This window comes from Carlito syrichta, unplaced genomic scaffold (genome assembly GCF_000164805.1).
Source record: "Carlito syrichta isolate Samal-C Ts95f unplaced genomic scaffold, Tarsius_syrichta-2.0.1 Scaffold303990, whole genome shotgun sequence".
In the NCBI taxonomy this organism is placed as follows: Eukaryota; Metazoa; Chordata; class Mammalia; order Primates; family Tarsiidae; genus Carlito; species Carlito syrichta.
This window is the reverse complement of record NW_007248086.1, coordinates 242,114-259,668: the sequence shown is the minus strand read 5'-3', so window position 1 is coordinate 259,668 and position 17,555 is coordinate 242,114. Positions and strand designations below refer to the sequence as shown.

Sequence of the window (17,555 nt, the reverse complement as noted above, 5' to 3'; positions counted from 1 at the left end):
GAGTGGATGCTTGAGCCCGCGGGTTCGAGACCCGCCTGGGCGGTGAGACCTCATCTCTACAATAAACCAAAAAATCAGCCGGGCGTGGTAGCGCATGCCTGTAATTCCGGCTACTTGGAAGGCTGAGGCAGAAGGATCGCCGAAGCCCAGCAGGTCGAGGCTGCAGTGGCCGGGAGCGGCCACTGCACTCCCATCTGGGCGACAGAGTGAGACTCCAACTAAAAAAAAAAAAAAAAAAAAATTGAGACATAATTCATATAAGATTCATAGTTTTAAAACCAACAATTCAATGATCTTTTTAGTATTTACAGTGTTGTGTAACTGTCACTATTATCTAATTCTAGAACATTTCCGTCACCCCAAAAGAATTCCTGTATCCATTGGAATCAGTAAACTCTACCCCTGTCAACCACTAATCTATCACCTGTTTCTGGATTTGCCAATTCCGGACATTTTATGTAATAGCATCTTCTGGTATGTGGCCTTTTGTGTCTGGCTTTTTTCACTTAGCATAATGTTGTCAGGGTTCATCTATGTTGTAGTATGTATCAGTATTTCATTCCTTTTTAGGGTTGAATAATATTCCACTGGGTGGATATACCACATTGTGTTTATCCCTTCATTAGTTGATGGATGATGGACATTTGGGTTGTTTCCACATTTTGGCTATTGTGAATAAAGCTATTATGAACATTTGTGTACAAGTGTTTCTGTAAGCATATGTTTTCAAGTCTCTTGGGTGTATACCTAGGAGAGGAACTGCTGGGTCATGTGGTAATTCTGCTGAATTTTTTGAGGAACTGCAAATTGTTTCCATAGTGGCTTTACCATTTTACATTCCCACCAGTAATGTACAAGGGTCATCAACATTTATTTTCCTGGCTTTTGTTTTTGTTTTTAAATTATGGCCATCCTAGGGGTGTGAAGTGGTATCTCATTGCGATTTTATTTACAATTCAGAAATGACTAATGATGTTGAACATCTTTTCATGTGCTTACTGGCCATTTACATATCTTCTTTGGAGAAATGTATTTTCAAATTATTTTCCCATTTTTAAAAATGGGTTTTTTTGTTGCTGTTGAAGGTATTATGTTCTTGTTAAGTGACATAATTAGTAAAACTAGCTAAAGGCAAATGACTTTATATTCATACCATTGCCTTTATCTGAGACATTTTCACCTGGCAAAGTTTATAAGAGGCAACATAATGACTGCTTTATACACAGGTTTCTACAGCCACATCTATAAAAGTTTCTCTTCAGACTAGCAGTATCTTATTGCATTGAACAGGAAGAAATTCATAATGAGGATTAGCTTGATTTGCTCACAAAATGATGTTATATCAATAAATATTCCTAACAGGATAAGTAATCTCCATGTCTTAGTATTCAAATATTCAGTATTGGCTGGGTGCTGTGGCTCACACCTGTAATCCCAGCACTTTGGGAGGCCTAGATGAGAGGATTGCCTGAGCCCAGGGATTTGAGATCAACTGGGCAACTTGATGAGACCTCGTCTCTATAATAAATAAAAAATTACCTGGGCATGGTGGTGTGTGCCTGTAGTGTGCCTGGAAGGCTGAAGTGGGAAGATCGCCTGAACCCAGCAGGTTGAAGCTGTAGTGGCAGTGAGAGTGCCATGGCACTCCAGCCTGGGTGACAGAGTGAGACTCTGACTCAAAAATAAGTAAAATAGTTTTTTTGGCCGGAACCGCCATCTTCCAGTAATTCGCCAAAATGATGAACACAAAGGGAAAGAGGAGGGGCACACAGCACATGTTCTCCAGTCCTTTCAGAAAACATGGAGTTGTTCCTTTGGCCACGTACATGAGAACTACAAAAAAGGTGATATTGTAGACATCAAGGGAATGGGTACTGTTCAGAAAGGAATGCCCCACAAATGTTACCATGACAAGACAAGAAGAGTCTACAATGTCACCCAGCATGCTGTTGGCATTATTGTTAACAAATAAGTCAAGGGTAAGATTCTTGCCAAGAGAATGAATGTGTGTATTGAGCATATTAAGCACTCAAGAGTCGAGATAGCTTCCTGAAATGCATGAAGGAAAATGACCAGAAAAAGAAGGAAGCCAAGGAGAAAGGTACGTGGGTTCAACTGAAGTGTCAGCCTGCTCCACCCAGAGAAGCACACTTAGTGAGAACCAATTGAAAGGAGCCCGAGCTTCTGGGACCTATTCCCTATGAATTCATGGCTTAATAGGTGTCAAAAATAAAAGATCTCTGGATTATAAAAAAAAAATAAGTAAAATAAAATAAAATATTCAGTATAGAATAGCAGAAACCTGTGTGCACATATGTTTTGAGCAGAACTTTTAATCTTGTTGAAGAATGGACATCCCACCAAGTTCTGGGGGGCTGCCACAAATGTCACATACACAGTTCCTTCAGGGTTGCCTGTGTCTCTGAGAGGCTACTCTTAAGTCCTTGCAATTCTGTGACATGGGTTTTATGTACCACTTAAATATAGGAACACAGACTGACAGAATGTGAGATAACTTACTCGAGGTCACACAGTTAATAAGTGACAAGAATGGGATGAAATAATTGTTCATTTACTCAGCATCCTCTGTGGACACAGACAGAGAAGTCAATGAAACTTACCCTGGGTCACACAGCAATTAAGAGCCTGAGCTACAATTTGAATCTACACATGCTTGATTTCAAAACTGCCATCTGCTCTGAAGTTATACTGTCTGTCTTGGCATTTTGTTAATTCATGCCATACTTCTCATTTTGAAGAAAAATCCATCTAATAATTGTGACATATAAATCTCCAAGTTGTTTCCTGGCCATGGGATTTGACTTCCCTCACTCCTGGGATAGGAAGCTTGTTTTTCTGCATCCAAACATTTATGCCTATAAGTTATATATCAGGATAGTATTTTAGCACTGATTTTTACCCTAAAACTCAGCTATAAAATATTCTACAGTATTGACAGGTTGAAAGTTCCCGGTGAATGTACAAGTCTGAATGGAAAGTGGGTTCAGGGCCAGGTGTAGTAAGTGAACAGACAGCTGCCCCCAATACTGTCATTCTGCAGTAGATTTTCCATAGTTCATAGTTCATAGTTTCCATAGATTCCTGGGTGTCTCAAAGCTACTTAAACTTGGAGATTCAGATTCATGACACCTCAATTCACAGAAACCGCATGTTATAGACTGAATCGTGCCCCCCTCAAAAAGATATTGAGGCCCTAATCCCCAATAATGTAATGGGGCCTTATTCTGAAGTAGGGTTTGCAGAGGATCAAGGCACAATGAGGTCACCCTATTCCAACATGTCTCCGTCCTAATAAAAAGGCGAAATTTGGACAGAGACATGTACACAGGGAGAACGCCACGTGAAGGTGGGAGTGATGCTGTCACAAACCAAGAAAGACCACAGATTGCCAGCAAATCACCAGGAGCTATGGAAGAGCCATGGGGTCGACTCTCTGATGGCTCAGAAGAAACCAGCCCTGCTGACATTTTGACCTCAGACTTTTGGCCTTCAGAACTGTGGGACCTCACAGTTCTGTGGTTGAAACCCTCTATTTGTGGGGCACTTTGCTATGGCAGCCCTAGGAAAAGAATATGCTAATATAAAAGCCAAAATGCCAGTGGGATAATCTGCAGTAAGAATTGTACCTGCCAAGGGGAGCATTTATTTGTGTCTTCTGTCCAGGCTCTCTACTCCACATAAGAAAATATGATGGTTGTAGACAGCCATGTTGTCTGTGGAAATTATGGAGTCCCTACTACCAGCCTCTCCTGTGGTCTCCTGCATTCCATGCTTTCTTGGTTGGCCTGGGCCCCGTGTGTAGGCACCATCTTTATGTAGATTCATTGATTGTTTTGTCCAAATCTAACTCTGGTCAGGACACTATTCTGTCTCTTTAAGTTTACAGGGTTTTTTTTGAGTCAGAGTCTCACTCTGTCGCCTAGGTTGGCGTGCAGAGGCACAATCATGGCTCACCTCAGCCTTGACCTCCTAGGCTCAGGTGAGCCTTTTGCCTTAGCCTCTCAAGTAGCTGGGACTACAGGCACTCACCACCACACCCAGTTAATTTTTAAATTTTTTTGTAGAGACGAGGTCTCATTATGTTGCCTAGGCTAATCTCTAACTTTTGGGCTCAATCAATCCTCTTGTCTTGACCTCCTAAAGTGCTAGGATAAAAGGCGTGAGCCACCACGCCTGACTGGTTTACTTTTTACATACTGATTTTCATCCAGAATAAATTGACTTTGTGCTTTGACACTTGTAGGTGAACCTTATTTTCACTGGGGAGGGTGTCTTCTGTTGCTTCCAGTTTTCTTATTGTTTCTTTTGAAAACTAAGGGTCATTCATCATTTAGTAAATTAGTATTCCTAAATACCAAGACTTGTCCTAGGTTCTGGATGTTTAGAAATGAACAAAACAAAAATCTCTGCTTTCATGGTGCTTTTATTCTAGTAGGGTGTGGTAGGCAGATTAATACTTTCCAAAATGTTCACATGCTAATCTCTGAAACCTGTGAATATGTTACCCTATATAGCAAAAGGGACTCTGTGGATGTTTTTTCTGGATTATCTGGGTGGGCCCAGTGTAATCATAACACAAGAGTTCTTATAAGAGAGAGATTGGAGGATCAGAGTCAGAGAGACATTTGAAGAAGCTATGCTGCTGGCTTTTTTAAAAAGTCTCACTCTATGCCTAGGCCGGGGGGACAGTAACTTGCTGATTGCTACCACAGGTTTGAGCTGCTAAACTCAGGCTATCCGTCTGCCTCAGCCAAGCTGGAACTACAGGCATGCACCACCACACCTGGCTAATTTTTTTTTTTTTAATTTACAGTAGAGATGAGGTCTCGCCAAGTTGCCCAGGTTGGTCTCAAACTCCTGGGCTCAAGCAATCTGCCTCCCTCCGCCTCCACCTCCCAAAGTGCTGGGATTACAGGCATGAGCCACCACACCAAGCAAGCTGCTCATTTTGAAGATAAAAGAGGCTTTGAGTCAAGGAATTCGAGTGGCCCCTGGAACCTGGAAAGTGCAAGGAACAGATGCCCCCTCCCCCGAGACTCCAGAAGGAAGCAGCTCTGCTGACACCTTGATTTGAGGACTCCTAATTCCTAGAACTGTAATGTAATATATTTGTGTTGTTTGGAACCACTTAGTTTGTGGCAATAGAAAACTAATACATAGGCGGAAAGAGGCAATAATAAATAATTGAGGAAAATGTCTGTTTTGTCAGTGGTTTCTGTGTCATGGACAAAAATGATGCAGGGAAGGTAGAGAGAGCAAGGGGTGGGTTACAACTTAAAATAGGAGATTGGAGAAAGCCTAACTGAGGGAAGGGGATGTTGGAGTCAAGACCTGAAGATGGGGAGAGACAGAGCCAGGCAGGGGGGTGGATGGGGGAGGGTGGCAGTATCCTAAGGAGAGGGAAATGCCAGTGCAAAGGCCTCAGAGGTGGGTTCCTCAATCACAACATTAGGGAAATTCTGGCCCAGTGTATTCTTTGTTTTGGGAGCTGTCTCAGGCATTGTAGGATGTTCAGAGATCCCTGGTCTCTACCCATTAGATGCCTGTAACACCTTAGTTGTGAAAACCGAATATGTTTTTTCCATTTTACCTGAGGGACATTGCCATTTTACCTGGGGGACAAAATGACCCTTGGTTGAGAGCCACTGCCGTAGAAGGCCCAGAATAACAAGGCTTAGGCATGCAACTCTCTGGGGTATCAGCAGGACACAAAGCCAGGGTATGGCACCTCCGGAGGAATACATGAACGCTTTGACATTCAGGGAATACACGAACGCTTTGCATTCAGGGAACAGCAGCATCAGCCTCACTGGGAATTTCTTAGAAAAGCAGAAGCCCAGGACACACCCCAGCCCTACCAAATCAAAACCTGCCACTTCACAGGATCCCCAGGGTATGTGGGATGCACATTAGATTGGAGAGGTGCTGGTTTGGAGAGCCCTGCGTGGCATCTCTCAGCTGCAGCAGTGGGGGACACTCCACCAACTAGGAGCCCAAACGTCTGGGGGTGCCCACCACATACCAGGTACTGGCCCCAGGAGCACAGGCTCTGAAGTCAGACTGCCCGGATTCAAACCCTCACTCTGCTGAGTAGCTCTGTGACCTTGGTACCTGGCACCTCCAAACCTATTTCTGTATCTGTGAAATGAGGGTAGTGATAAAAATAGTCCCTCTCCCATGATGTTTATTATCAGGGGTAAATAGGAGAGCCCGCCTAACATACTTAGCTCAGTGCTTGGCACTCCATAAGTGGTTCATCTTCATGTTTCAGGTCATCTGCCTAGCTGTCTGTCTGTCCAAAGGAGACAGCTGGTGCAGAAGGGATGAACATGCCTACCTCATGGTGCTTCAGAGAGGATTAAATGAGACGACTCTGTCAAGTGCTTAATTCAATGTCTAGTATAAAACAAACCCTCCATGAGTGACAATAATTAATATTGTCTGAATCATTTCTTTTGAGAAAAATGAGCAGTGGTGAAGGGCTTAATATGGAATGATGTTCTCAACTGCTTACTCAAAATTACATTCTTCTGGCCAGAATGCCTTTGGCTCCCCAGAGGTAGCTGTCAAACCAAGATGGGAGAACTCTCCCCTCCTAAGTCAAGCAAGGCAGGCAAGGCAAGTTTTAATCTTCTGGTAGCCTATCGGCACAGAGGTGGTAGAGAGGTTTCTCTCACACAGTAGCTCTTGTGGGGAGCTGCTCTTGCAACATCGGGGTCTGTTATGGTCTCTGAAGGTCCTTATCAGTTGAGAATTTTCAGCTGCAAGTAGTTGAAATATCAAGTAAAGGATGATTTATTTTTTGCATATAACCACAAGTCCTGAGGTCAGGTAACCCCAAGGCTGGTTACTTTAGCAGTTCAATGACATTGTGTAAAACCCAGGTTCCTTCCATATTTTTCTTCTACCATCCTCATTGTGTGAGCTGGGTCTGCTCATGGTGTCTGGATGGCTGTGGTCACTTTAGACATCCATCTTTATTCACTAAAATTCAGAGGTAGCAAAAGGAAGCTATGTGATCCCTGTGTCTCATTTTACAATATGAGGAAAATTTTCCAAAGCCCACCCATTGCTCTTCAAAAAAAACCTTTGCCTTTAACTTCATTGGTCAGAATTGTGTCACATGGTCCTTCTTAAATAAATTGCAGGCAAGAGAAGTGATTAACTTAATGGCTCAGACTAACCTCTCTTGAAGCTGGGGCCACCTTCCCTGAGAACATCACCATGAGGCAGAAGGTGCCCTCCAAGCAAAATCTGGGTTCTACCAGCAAGAAACATGACATGACAGTGATTTGTGTGGGTACAGTGTCTCCTTCCAAAGCCTTTACCCCATATCAGACTCTTTAACCCTTCATCCCAACATCCTAATTATCTTACAAACAGATGCAGGAAGAGCAGAATCAAGACCCAGAGTAGGTTTCAGAGGGAAATGTTATGATACTTCTGCAGGAAATTCCTAAGTGATTTAAGACAGATCTCCCATGTGATCTCCCTTTTAGGTTGATGGAGTCCATTTAGAAGCCGGGGCTAGGCTCACACTAGGATTCACATCCATCCCAGGATTTCTAAACAGTTGAGGTGTCTCAAAACCTGTGGAGGTACTAGAGGACTGAGACACCCAAGAGAGACTCGAGGAGAAAAAGCCAGTGTCAGATAAGAGGGGGGATTCTGACTATACCACATCAGCCACTCGGACAGTCTCTGGGCTTTTTGTCATGAGACACCATAGAGCAGACATGCTATTGAAATGTCTGCTGGACATTAAGAATGGGATAGACGCAGGTGGGGTCAGCAGTATTTGGGGCCAGCAGTTTGGGCCACCACACTGATCATGGCTTCTGGAAAGCCTGCAAAACAGACACCTGCACAAGGAGTCAGGACAGGAATGGAGAGATGGAGGAAGCACTGGACGTTAGCACAATGAACATTCCCCTTCCCCACACCGCCAAAATCTCAGAAAGAGCTGGAGAAGGGATTCTGAGGAGGGTTTAGAATTCTTCCAATTGCAGGTCTCAGGACCACATATGTTGCGGTACACATATTACTCCTAGTTTTACTCCAAAGCTCTGGTATGGATTGCAACTGTGACTTTGGTTGAATTCATGGCTTTCTCTTTGGTAAAATTAGGGATGTTTCTCACTTGACAACATAGCCCTCATTTACCTACTAGAATATCAGCCTTCTGAGGAAAAGCACCTTTGCCTATTTTGGGGTGTTCCCAGTAGAGATAGTGTCACAATTATTTGTGAATACTGTTTTACAGAAGCATTTTTTATGTGATAAATACAGCATCCCAGCAGGCTTCAAATTATACAGTAGGCCAGTCATGGTGGCTCACATCTCTAATCCCAGCACTTTGGGAGGCTGAGGCGGGAGGTTGCCTGAGCCCAGGAGCTTAAGACTAATTGTGCAATATAGTGAGACCTCGTTTCCACAAAAAAAATTAAGAAATTAGCCAGGTGTGGTGACATGCACCTCTAATCTTAGCTACTTGGGAGGTTGAAGAGGGAGAATTGCCTGAATTCAGGGGGTTGAGGGTGCTGTGAGCCATGATCATGCCATTGCACTCCGGCCTGGGCAACAGAGTGAGACCCTGATTCAAAAAACAAACAAACAAAAAATTACACAGTAATGTATAATTTCATCTGAGTAAAAATGGATTAAAACATATATTTATGAAATAAGTTGTTGCAATTGTCATTACTTACCATGATGCCGTTGAAACTGAAGTGATTTTAGTTTTAAAGAAACATGGGCAGCTGAAATTAATTGCACAGTGAGTTAGCACTTAAGGAGATAGAAACTGTCAGGAGCAGTCACCAGAAGAACAAGAATTCTGCAAACAAGGGATTGAAGAGCTTCATTTTCCCAGGTAGTCACTTACTGGAAACTTCTACTAAAGGTTCTATGTTCATAGTCTCACATGGAGAAACGTTTTCCTTTGGGAAGTCTCCTTGGGTTTACTCTACCTGAGTTGGAAGTTTTCTTACCAATAAAAATACAGAGGGAGCAATGCGACTACTTGGCCTACCCATGAAAAACAGGAGGAGATGAATGTCTCTGTGAGCAGAAGCTGGCACTGTACCCTGCCCTCCTCAGAGAGAAGAGGTTACATCTGCATTCCTTCCATGTGGTTAGACTTGTCTTGCAGGTTGCACGGTGCTTTCCCATCTATTACTTCACTTTTATGTTCAAAACAATCCTGACGGGTAGGCAGGACAGAGATTCTCAACCTCATTTCGTAGTCGAGGAATCTGAGGTTGAGAGGGATTAGATGGCTCCTTTCAGATGCATCCCGCAATGCAGACCCACTGACATCCCCCAACGTCTACCCACAGGGGTACAGCAATGCCCCTGTATGAAGCAGGGAGACATTATGTCTGATACAAATACTCTCCTGAAAGGAACACTGGAAACAAAATTATTTAAGGACAGAACCTGATACAAGAAAGATTGTCTTTTTCCGAACACTGGGATGTATTTTCTAAGGAGGGAAAACTGAGGCCCTGGGCTGGGAGGCATGGTAGCAGAGACCTGAGGTCAGCATGCAGGGGGTGGCCCTTTCTGTCATCAGCACGAGGATGGTAATGCGGGCCAGCAACACAAACCCTCCATCCACTTCTTCCTAGATTCAGAATCCCAGATTCCTTAAACTGCAGACCTTCCCAGTCCAAGAGCAGCAGGTAAACAGAGCCTCTGAGAGCCCAGCCTCTGAGTCCAGTGGTTCTGGGGTTTAAACTGGCTCCCTCTTTACCAGCGACTGATCTTATTACCCCCAATTTCCTCATCTGTAAGCAAAGATTAAATTAATTGATCTCTTGGGAAAAAAAAGATCAAGGAAAAAATAAGGTCAAGCACATGAAGCACTTATCATGGTGCCTAGCACATATTAAGCACTCCATAAAGGTTGCAATGACTATTACCATGATCACACAGAACTAACAAAGAATATAAACTGGGCTGTACCTAACATTACTAGGCTAGAGAAATTTTTTTTTTTGAGTCGGGGTGTCACTTGGTTGCCTAGGTTGGAGTGTGGTGGTATGCTCATGGCCACCCCAGCGTTGACCTGCTGAGCTCAAGTCATTTTTCTGCCTCAGCCTACCAAGTAGCTGGAACTACAGGAATGTGCTACCATACCCGGTTAATTTTTTTCATTTATTGTAGAGAGGAAGTCTCACCAAGTTACCCAGGCTGATCTCGAACTCCTGGGCTCAGGCAATCTTTTTGCCTTCGCCTCTCAAAGTGCTGGGATTACAGGCCTGAGCCACTGTGCCCAGCTGAACTGCGCCCTCTGCAACCTCAAACTTCTGGACTTGGCAATCCTTCCACCTCAGTCTTCTGAGTATCTGGGCTATAGAATACAGGCACATGGCACCATGTCCAGCTAACTTTTTATATGTATGTAAAGACAAGGTCTTAATACATTGCTTAGGCTGGTCTCGAACTCCTGGGTTCAAGCAATCCTCTCACCTTGGCCTCCCAAAGTGCTGGGTTTTCAGAAGTGAGCCACCAAGCCCGACCTGTTAGAGTAATTTTAACTAACAAATGCAAACCAGATGCCTGTCCCCTTAAAATTGTGTTAAAAATGCAACCTGAAGAATTACCTGTTTTGGTTATTTTATTCATGCCACACTGTCATATTTCATGTAGAAAACAATCATTGCTCCACTGTCATTAGGAAAAGTTGATACCTCGGATTGCACAGAAGATTGTAGCATCCAGAGAAAGCAACATCATATTCTGAAGATGTAGGTGGAGTAAGCCACACAGCCCTTTCATCCTCACTTTTCTTTTGGGGAAAAACATGAGATTATTTTCTCAGAAACCCTCCAGTTGGAAGTTCCTCTCAGAAACTGATGCAGCCCTACTCTCCTAAGTTCAAAACTGCTTCAAAAAAAATGCATGAAGTGCTCCTACGTCTTGTGCAAATTCTATTTTAAACAGATTTCGGCTGAGCCAGGGACAGCCAGAAGGAGAGAGCTGTTTTAAGGACAAGTGAGCATGTACCAGACAACCAAACGAGGAGAGAAAAGAAAGGCCTGCGTAGCCACTGAGGTGGCAAATTTCTTTCCTGGCAGGCAAATGCCAAGTTGTGGGTATCAGAACTGCATCAAGATGCAAAGGAGGAAAGAAGTTATTTAGCCAGACAGGAAGGGAGCTGCTAAATCAAGGACTGTCAACTTCTGCATTTGTTCTCTTCTCTTTTTTTTGTATCCTATCAGACCTTTAAAAATAAATAAATAAATACATATTTATAACTATTTATTTATTTAAACAGGATCTTGCTCTGTTGTCCAGGCTAGAGGGTAGTGGCGAGATCGCAGTTCATTGCAACCTCGAACTCCCGGGCTCAGGTGATCCTCCTCACAGTAGTCTTGAACTCATGGGCTCAGGTGATCTTCCTGCCTCAGCCTCTGGAGTAGCTGGAAGTACAGGCACATACCACCACATCCAGCTAATTTCTTAATTTTTGGGTAAAGACGAGGTCTTGCTATGTTGCTTAAGCTGGTCTTGAACTCCTGGGCTCAAGCAATCCTCTTACCTTGGCCTCCCTGTAAGCACTAGGAGTGCAGTTGTGAGCCATTGTGCCCAGCATCAGACCTTTTATCTTCCTCTGTTTTACACATAATATTGTCCTTCCTTGCCACCACATGACTGTGACATCAAAACAGTCTATAGTGCTGGTTAACAAGATTGTTCAAAGAGTCCAAGCTCTAAAGATAAGCTTGAAGGCACAGAACAGTAAGGCAAGGTGTCACTGATCTATGAAAAAACTTACCATGAGATTGGAAAAATATATGACAGTTGCTTAGGATTAAAATCAACTTCCTTGGTTGCTAGTGATCAGAGTGATGGGGCCATTTGTGGTTACTTTTCTAGAAACTGTAAAATGAACAAGTTATCTCAGTATCAAATGTCACTTGACTCCCCATGAATTTATTTGTTAAAACAAGGTTAAATTAAGATTGGGTCACAAAAGTTTCAATCTTTGCTTCTTTTAATTTCCAATACTTTTACTCATATGGAGCCACAGTAGTCTCTAAATGATTTTTCAATTATTTTTAAGGTTTTAGGGTTCAGAAACAGCATCAGTGCCCTTTTGAAGTAACCTAGCTCCTAATAATTAATTCCTGCAGCACTGTGAATGATAAAGTCGTCTTGCTAATTTTTTAAAGAAAATCCTCACAAATCTGTTTACTAATGTGTTAGTTTTAACACGTTTCCACAAGCTCAGAGCCATGACTCATCTCACAATAGTGATCTGGAAGAATAATAATATTTTGTCAATTTTCATTTTCATGGAAATATTTAATGAGAAATAAACAGTTACTTTATGAAATGCCTATTTTAAGGTTTACAACTAAAACTAGTTGATATGAATGAAGTCTTTCAACCAATATTAAGTGAGCACCTACTATACACTCAACATTAGGCTTGGCACCAGCAAAGAAGACCTACTCCCTGTACTGAGGGGTTCACAGCCTAGTGATATGGGATACATGAAAAGTAATGGATTCTGATACCTAATTCAGCCTTGTACAACTTTGGATGAGAAGACCACCAGAGATGATCAGAGTCTAGAGCCACTTGTTTGGACCCCATTCTGGCCTAAGTCTGGAGTCAGGAGCTTAGGTTTTAGCAGGATGAGGATAGCAAGGAAGATTGTAATGACCTTACTTAAAGGCCTGCAATAACATTAAATTGTCATTCATCTCCCATCTTGTTAGCAACCAATAACAATAATATAATAATAATAACAATAATATAACATAATAATATACATTATATTATTGTTGTTGTATGTTTTTACATTATAATATGCATGTTGTATATAATAATGACAATAATACTGGTACCGGGCTAAGCACGTCACCTGTATTTTCATGCTTCATCCTCCCAACAAACTTTGAGGTACAATTATGATCCCATTTTATATTTGGGGAAACTGAGGCTCACAGGCAAAGGAACTTGAGCAAGTCACGGGGCGCTAAGCACTTGAGCCAGATTTGGAACTGGTTCTTTTGGGCTCCAGACCTAAGAGACCTCATTGGGGTCTTAACCGTCACTTAGTAACTATTAATCTTGTCGCTTAGTATTTGCCAGATGTCTCCTGCTACCTATAGCACTAGTTCAAGGTCCTATTGGTTCTTGCCTGATCACTTTTTTCTTTAGAGAGTGAACTTTTTTCTCTGCAGCATTTACAGAATGTGAGGGTCCTACCATCTACTATTTAACTCAAGTCTCGTAGTACTTTTGTTGGGTTCAAATGTGATGGATATTGCCCAGACATTACCACTGTATATTAGTAAGTACATAGCTACCTCCAATTTTATATAACATTTTTAAAGTAGTTACCAATCCTTTTTTTTTTTTTGAAATAGGGTCGGGTCTTGTTTTGTCACCCAGGCTGGAGTGCAGTGGCGTGATCATAGCTTACTGCAGCCTCAAACTCCTGGACTCAGGGGATCCTCTTGTCTCAGCCTCCTGAGTAGTTGGGACTACAGGCACATACTACCACACCCGACTAATTTTATTTTATTTTTGAGACGGGGTCTTGCTATATTGCCCAAGCTGGTCTCAAACTCCTGGGCTGATCCTTCCAAAGTGTTGGGATTACAGGTGTGAGCCACAACACCTGGCCCTGTGACTGTTTTAATAAGCGAGAATGGTGAGGAAAGGCTAGACATAAAGGTCATTTTCCTCAAGGATTTGAGATGGCCCAGTGGGCAGGCACCCAGCAAGGGGATAAGCACAAGGGGATGAGGCTCGAGTTCTGATTTTAGCCTTTAAATTTTCCCATGGGGGTAGATCTAGACCTTGATACCAAAACAGCAGAGATGACTGATACAGCCCTAGAACCCATTAGAACTCCAGACACCATCTAGTGATACATCTCGTCATTTGGCAGAAGCCTAGAGAACGAATGAAGATGAGCAATTTGAAAAACCATCCACAGAAAGCATCCCCAATCATTTGATTGTATAAATAATTTATTTCTGTTCACAGCATCATATATGCATTATAAAAGGCTATGGAAACAAAAGAGGATGATCAAGACAGAATTACAGCAGTAGAAAGGAAAGCTGAAACCAGGGGACAAAGTCCCAACACCATAACAGAGAATTTGTGAAGAAAATTGTTATGAAAAAAATTGACCTCCCTGTGTCTATTAGAACACATTTCAAAAGCTCACTTGGGGAGGCCAACTTCCTTTATGTGAAACCCATTTATTCTCCAAAGGGCAGAAGGCATGACTTACGAGTCACTGACTGATGTACTGGTGAGACTCTCCCCACTGTGACCACTCTAAGGTGATTGTATATATGCTTCCTCTGTTGGGTCAGAGATGAAAGGGGCTACTATTAGGTCAAACATTACAGAAATCAACTGAGACTCTTAACTATTTGTTGAAACACCACAGGGCTTTACTTTACTGCACAATTACTAACAGTTGATTGCACCCTTAAGTATTGATAATGCAAAAAACAAAATCATCTCGTATCATTTTTAAAGCATGATAAGATTTGAACAGTGATCTTGAACCTAAGTATTGTCAGCACGAGAAGGTTGGTTACAGTATTTGGCATCTGCAATGTCACAAAATAAATATATTATTCTCTCAATAGTGTGGAACTACCAAAATGTCAAAGTGCTTAAGAAATTGTTGCATGTGAAGAAAATAAAGAAAGATGGATTTTTTTTTAATAATTCTATACAGAATCTTCAGATGATGGGACCAGCCCATTTAGAAATCAGTGAATATGCTGTCGATATGTAAACTGAAATCTTGCAGGCTTTTCAACATTGCTTAGCTAGACTTTCTCTACTGAGATTCTACAAAAAGACCAGCATTGGAGGGGTGCCAAATACACCGACAAAAGAAGAAAAGAAAATGGGCTGCTAGGTTTCTGCTTTTAAAAATTTTCATCTAAGAATTAGGTTTCAAGCAGGAAGTCAGAACTTCTGCCTCTGGTCCCTAAATTAACTTTCAGAGTGTACTGGACAATAGGTACGGATTGGGCTAACTATAATTATAAGCATGATCATGTCCAATTTCTACAGGCCTCCTTTGCAAAGAAATGTGTAACAGTGGGGGAAAATTAGAATTCTACCTGAAAACATGGATTCTAAGAGGAAATTAAAAAAACTGGTGAGTTTTAAGTTTCCCTTTTGATACTATGTTTCAGGGTAAATGACAGCTTCTGCAAACCAAGACTCAGTCCTGATTATAAAGGATTTTTAAAATTACATTATTAAAAAATATGTATTTCTTCTTCTTTCACTTTATCTATTTTCCAAAGCCTCTATCAAGTAAACTGTGAAGTGCCTGAGTACTGGTGACCATGACGTCACGTTTTCTTTCATCTCAAGCACTCATTGTGGTTTGCATTTGCCCAAAGTGCTGGTTGGCTCCGAAGGCCGGTTCCCACAAGAATGAATTCAGAAGGACTTCATCCCTGTGTTTTGCCTTCACTTTTGAATCCATGCAACGAGGTCAGCTTTTGCAACAAGGTGGGGTTTTATTTTTTTGGTGCATGACATCAAATACTCTAACGAGACATTTTTAATGAAATACTTAAACCAGATAGGCCACAATGAACCAAATTAGAAATCTGAACATGTCGCCACTTGCAGCGTAAAGGGATAGAAAAGGGCAGAGCAAAGTCTTTTTTCCTAAGGTGAATATTTCTAAGGTGAGTATTCATTTGTAAAAGTTTTTTTTAACATGTCTGAAAACCCATCATCACGTGGTTAGTATAACAAGAGACATCCCTTGCAAAAAAAAAAAAAAAAAAAAAACCATCTTGCAATTCAGCACACATCTGCAGCTGGTGTGCTCATCCAAACCAATCATTAGGCTAAGAAAATTTAAAATTCCACACATATGGGTCTAGGTATTTATGCCGATTACACAGTACAGACGGAGGTCCTGTATCCACATACACACACAACCCATCCATCATTTGCGCCAAAAGCCTTACCCTTTAAACACCTTTAACTATCCTGCAAACAGTAAACACATCATTTGTCCCCACCTCCAATTGTTTTTTTGTTTGTTTGTTTTTCAATTTTTATTGGTCTCTTTGTGTGATAATGACCTACACATGGACAGGGTCCAAACCATCTGGAAGATGTCTGATTCCAGGCCGAACAGCAGTTCTCATCAAAACTGGTCTTCTGTAGCCACCACAAAGCACCAGGAAAAGGGCAACTTCGTGGCCATTCCCAGCCAAGGCCAGCACAACGCTCCGTGCCCTCTGGCTGCTGCATTGTCCCAGGCAGTCCTCTGATGACCCAAACCACCACTTCGTTTGGGCCCAGAGCAGGACAAATGAAATTCAACAGGGGCCCGCCCTGTGACATAAAATTATTCAGCTTCCACAGCCCCTGAATGCAAGAAAAGGCGGCACCCCCAGGATCCCCCCAGTGACGGCATGCCCCCAGATGGGTACCCCCGTGTTCTGGGAAATGCATACCTCAGGTGACTCAGGCGCGATTCCCCAGTGGGGGCGGGGCAGTCTGAACTTATGGCCCCGCAGGAGGAGGAAGAAATCGCTTTTGTCTCTCTGACATCTGAGCCTTCTACCTGGGGCCGGGAGGTCGCACTGCAGAACCGGCACTTCCACGTCCCATCGCGGGTCCCCACCCTCTCAGTAGCTCTGGCGTTCAGACAAAAGGTCCCCTGAGCTGGGGGTGGGGGCAGGTCGAAGGCAGGTTGCTAAATCAGCCTTCACACCCAGGTTAAGTCACCAGTCCTGCACTGGGGTGCAGAGATTCCGTTTTAAAATTCGAAGCATCGCTTTGGTTCGCTGTCTTTGTTCGCGGGCGCGGGTTCTCCCTCAACCATCCGTCCTCCATCCGTTCATTCATTCTTGACTCTCGCTCGCTGGCCCCTCGCTCCCGAACGCTGGCGGGCGCATTACCGCTTCTTCTTCTGCTTGAGGGACTTCCTACGTTTCAGGATCATCTCATAGAGCTTGTCCATGCCCTCGGTGAGGCCCTCGCCGATGATGGCGCACGCCGGCTGGACGTGGTAGGTGGTGGCCGGGATGAGCTCGTGCAACGCCAGCTGCTTCTCGATCTCGGCCACCGGCAGCGACTTGGGCAGGTCCTGCTTGTTGGCGATGACCAGCAGCGGCGTGCCCTGGTTCTCGGCGAACTTGGTCACCTTGTGCAGCTCCGTCTTGGCCTCCTCCAGCCGGTCCACGTCCACCGAGTCCACCACGTAGATGATGCCGTCCGTGCAGCGGCTGTAGGACTTCCACAGCGGCCGCAGCTTCTCCTGGCCGCCCACGTCCCAGAAGTGGCAGCTGATGCCCTTGGCCGTGCCGTTGCTCAGCTTGATCTTCTCCGTGTTGAAGCCGATGGTGGGCACCGTGTTCACGAACTCGTTGAACTTGAGCCGGTAGAGCACCGTGGTCTTGCCGGCCGAGTCCAAGCCCAGCATGACGATGTGCAGGGACTGGAAGGCCGAGATGTTGGAGGAGATGTTGCCCATGGCTCCTCGCTGCGGCGCCGGCCACTGCGGC

At 43.4% G+C, this 17,555-nt stretch overlaps 1 protein-coding gene and 1 pseudogene across 1 annotated transcript; one reads left to right on the top strand and one right to left on the bottom strand.

Moving 5' to 3' along the window:
• The first annotated feature begins 1,706 nt into the window (after nucleotides 1-1,706).
• On the top strand, nucleotides 1,707-2,217 carry LOC110595748 (annotated as a pseudogene).
• An 11,780-nt stretch (nucleotides 2,218-13,997) lies between these two features.
• On the bottom strand, nucleotides 13,998-17,549 carry ARL4C (ADP ribosylation factor like GTPase 4C). Its single transcript, XM_021713020.1, has 2 exons — nucleotides 16,950-17,549; nucleotides 13,998-16,781 (listed from the first exon to the last, which is right to left on the bottom strand). Exons 1-2 carry the CDS (start codon nucleotides 17,522-17,524, stop codon nucleotides 16,757-16,759), a joined length of 600 nt encoding a protein of 199 aa, XP_021568695.1. The 5' UTR covers nucleotides 17,525-17,549; the 3' UTR covers nucleotides 13,998-16,756.
• Nucleotides 17,550-17,555: the final 6 nt, after the last annotated feature.

What these genes read in the sequence shown, in the direction of transcription:
- ARL4C (XM_021713020.1), bottom strand. Translation starts at nt 17,524, where the DNA reads ATGGGCAACATCTCCTCCAACATCTCGGCCTTCCAGTCCCTGCACATC. An exon ending in CTCAAGCAGAAGAAGAAGCG is followed by an intron (nt 16,782 to 16,949) that starts GTAATGCGCCCG and finishes ACCCCAGTGCAG; the next exon opens with GACTGGTGACTTAACCTGGG.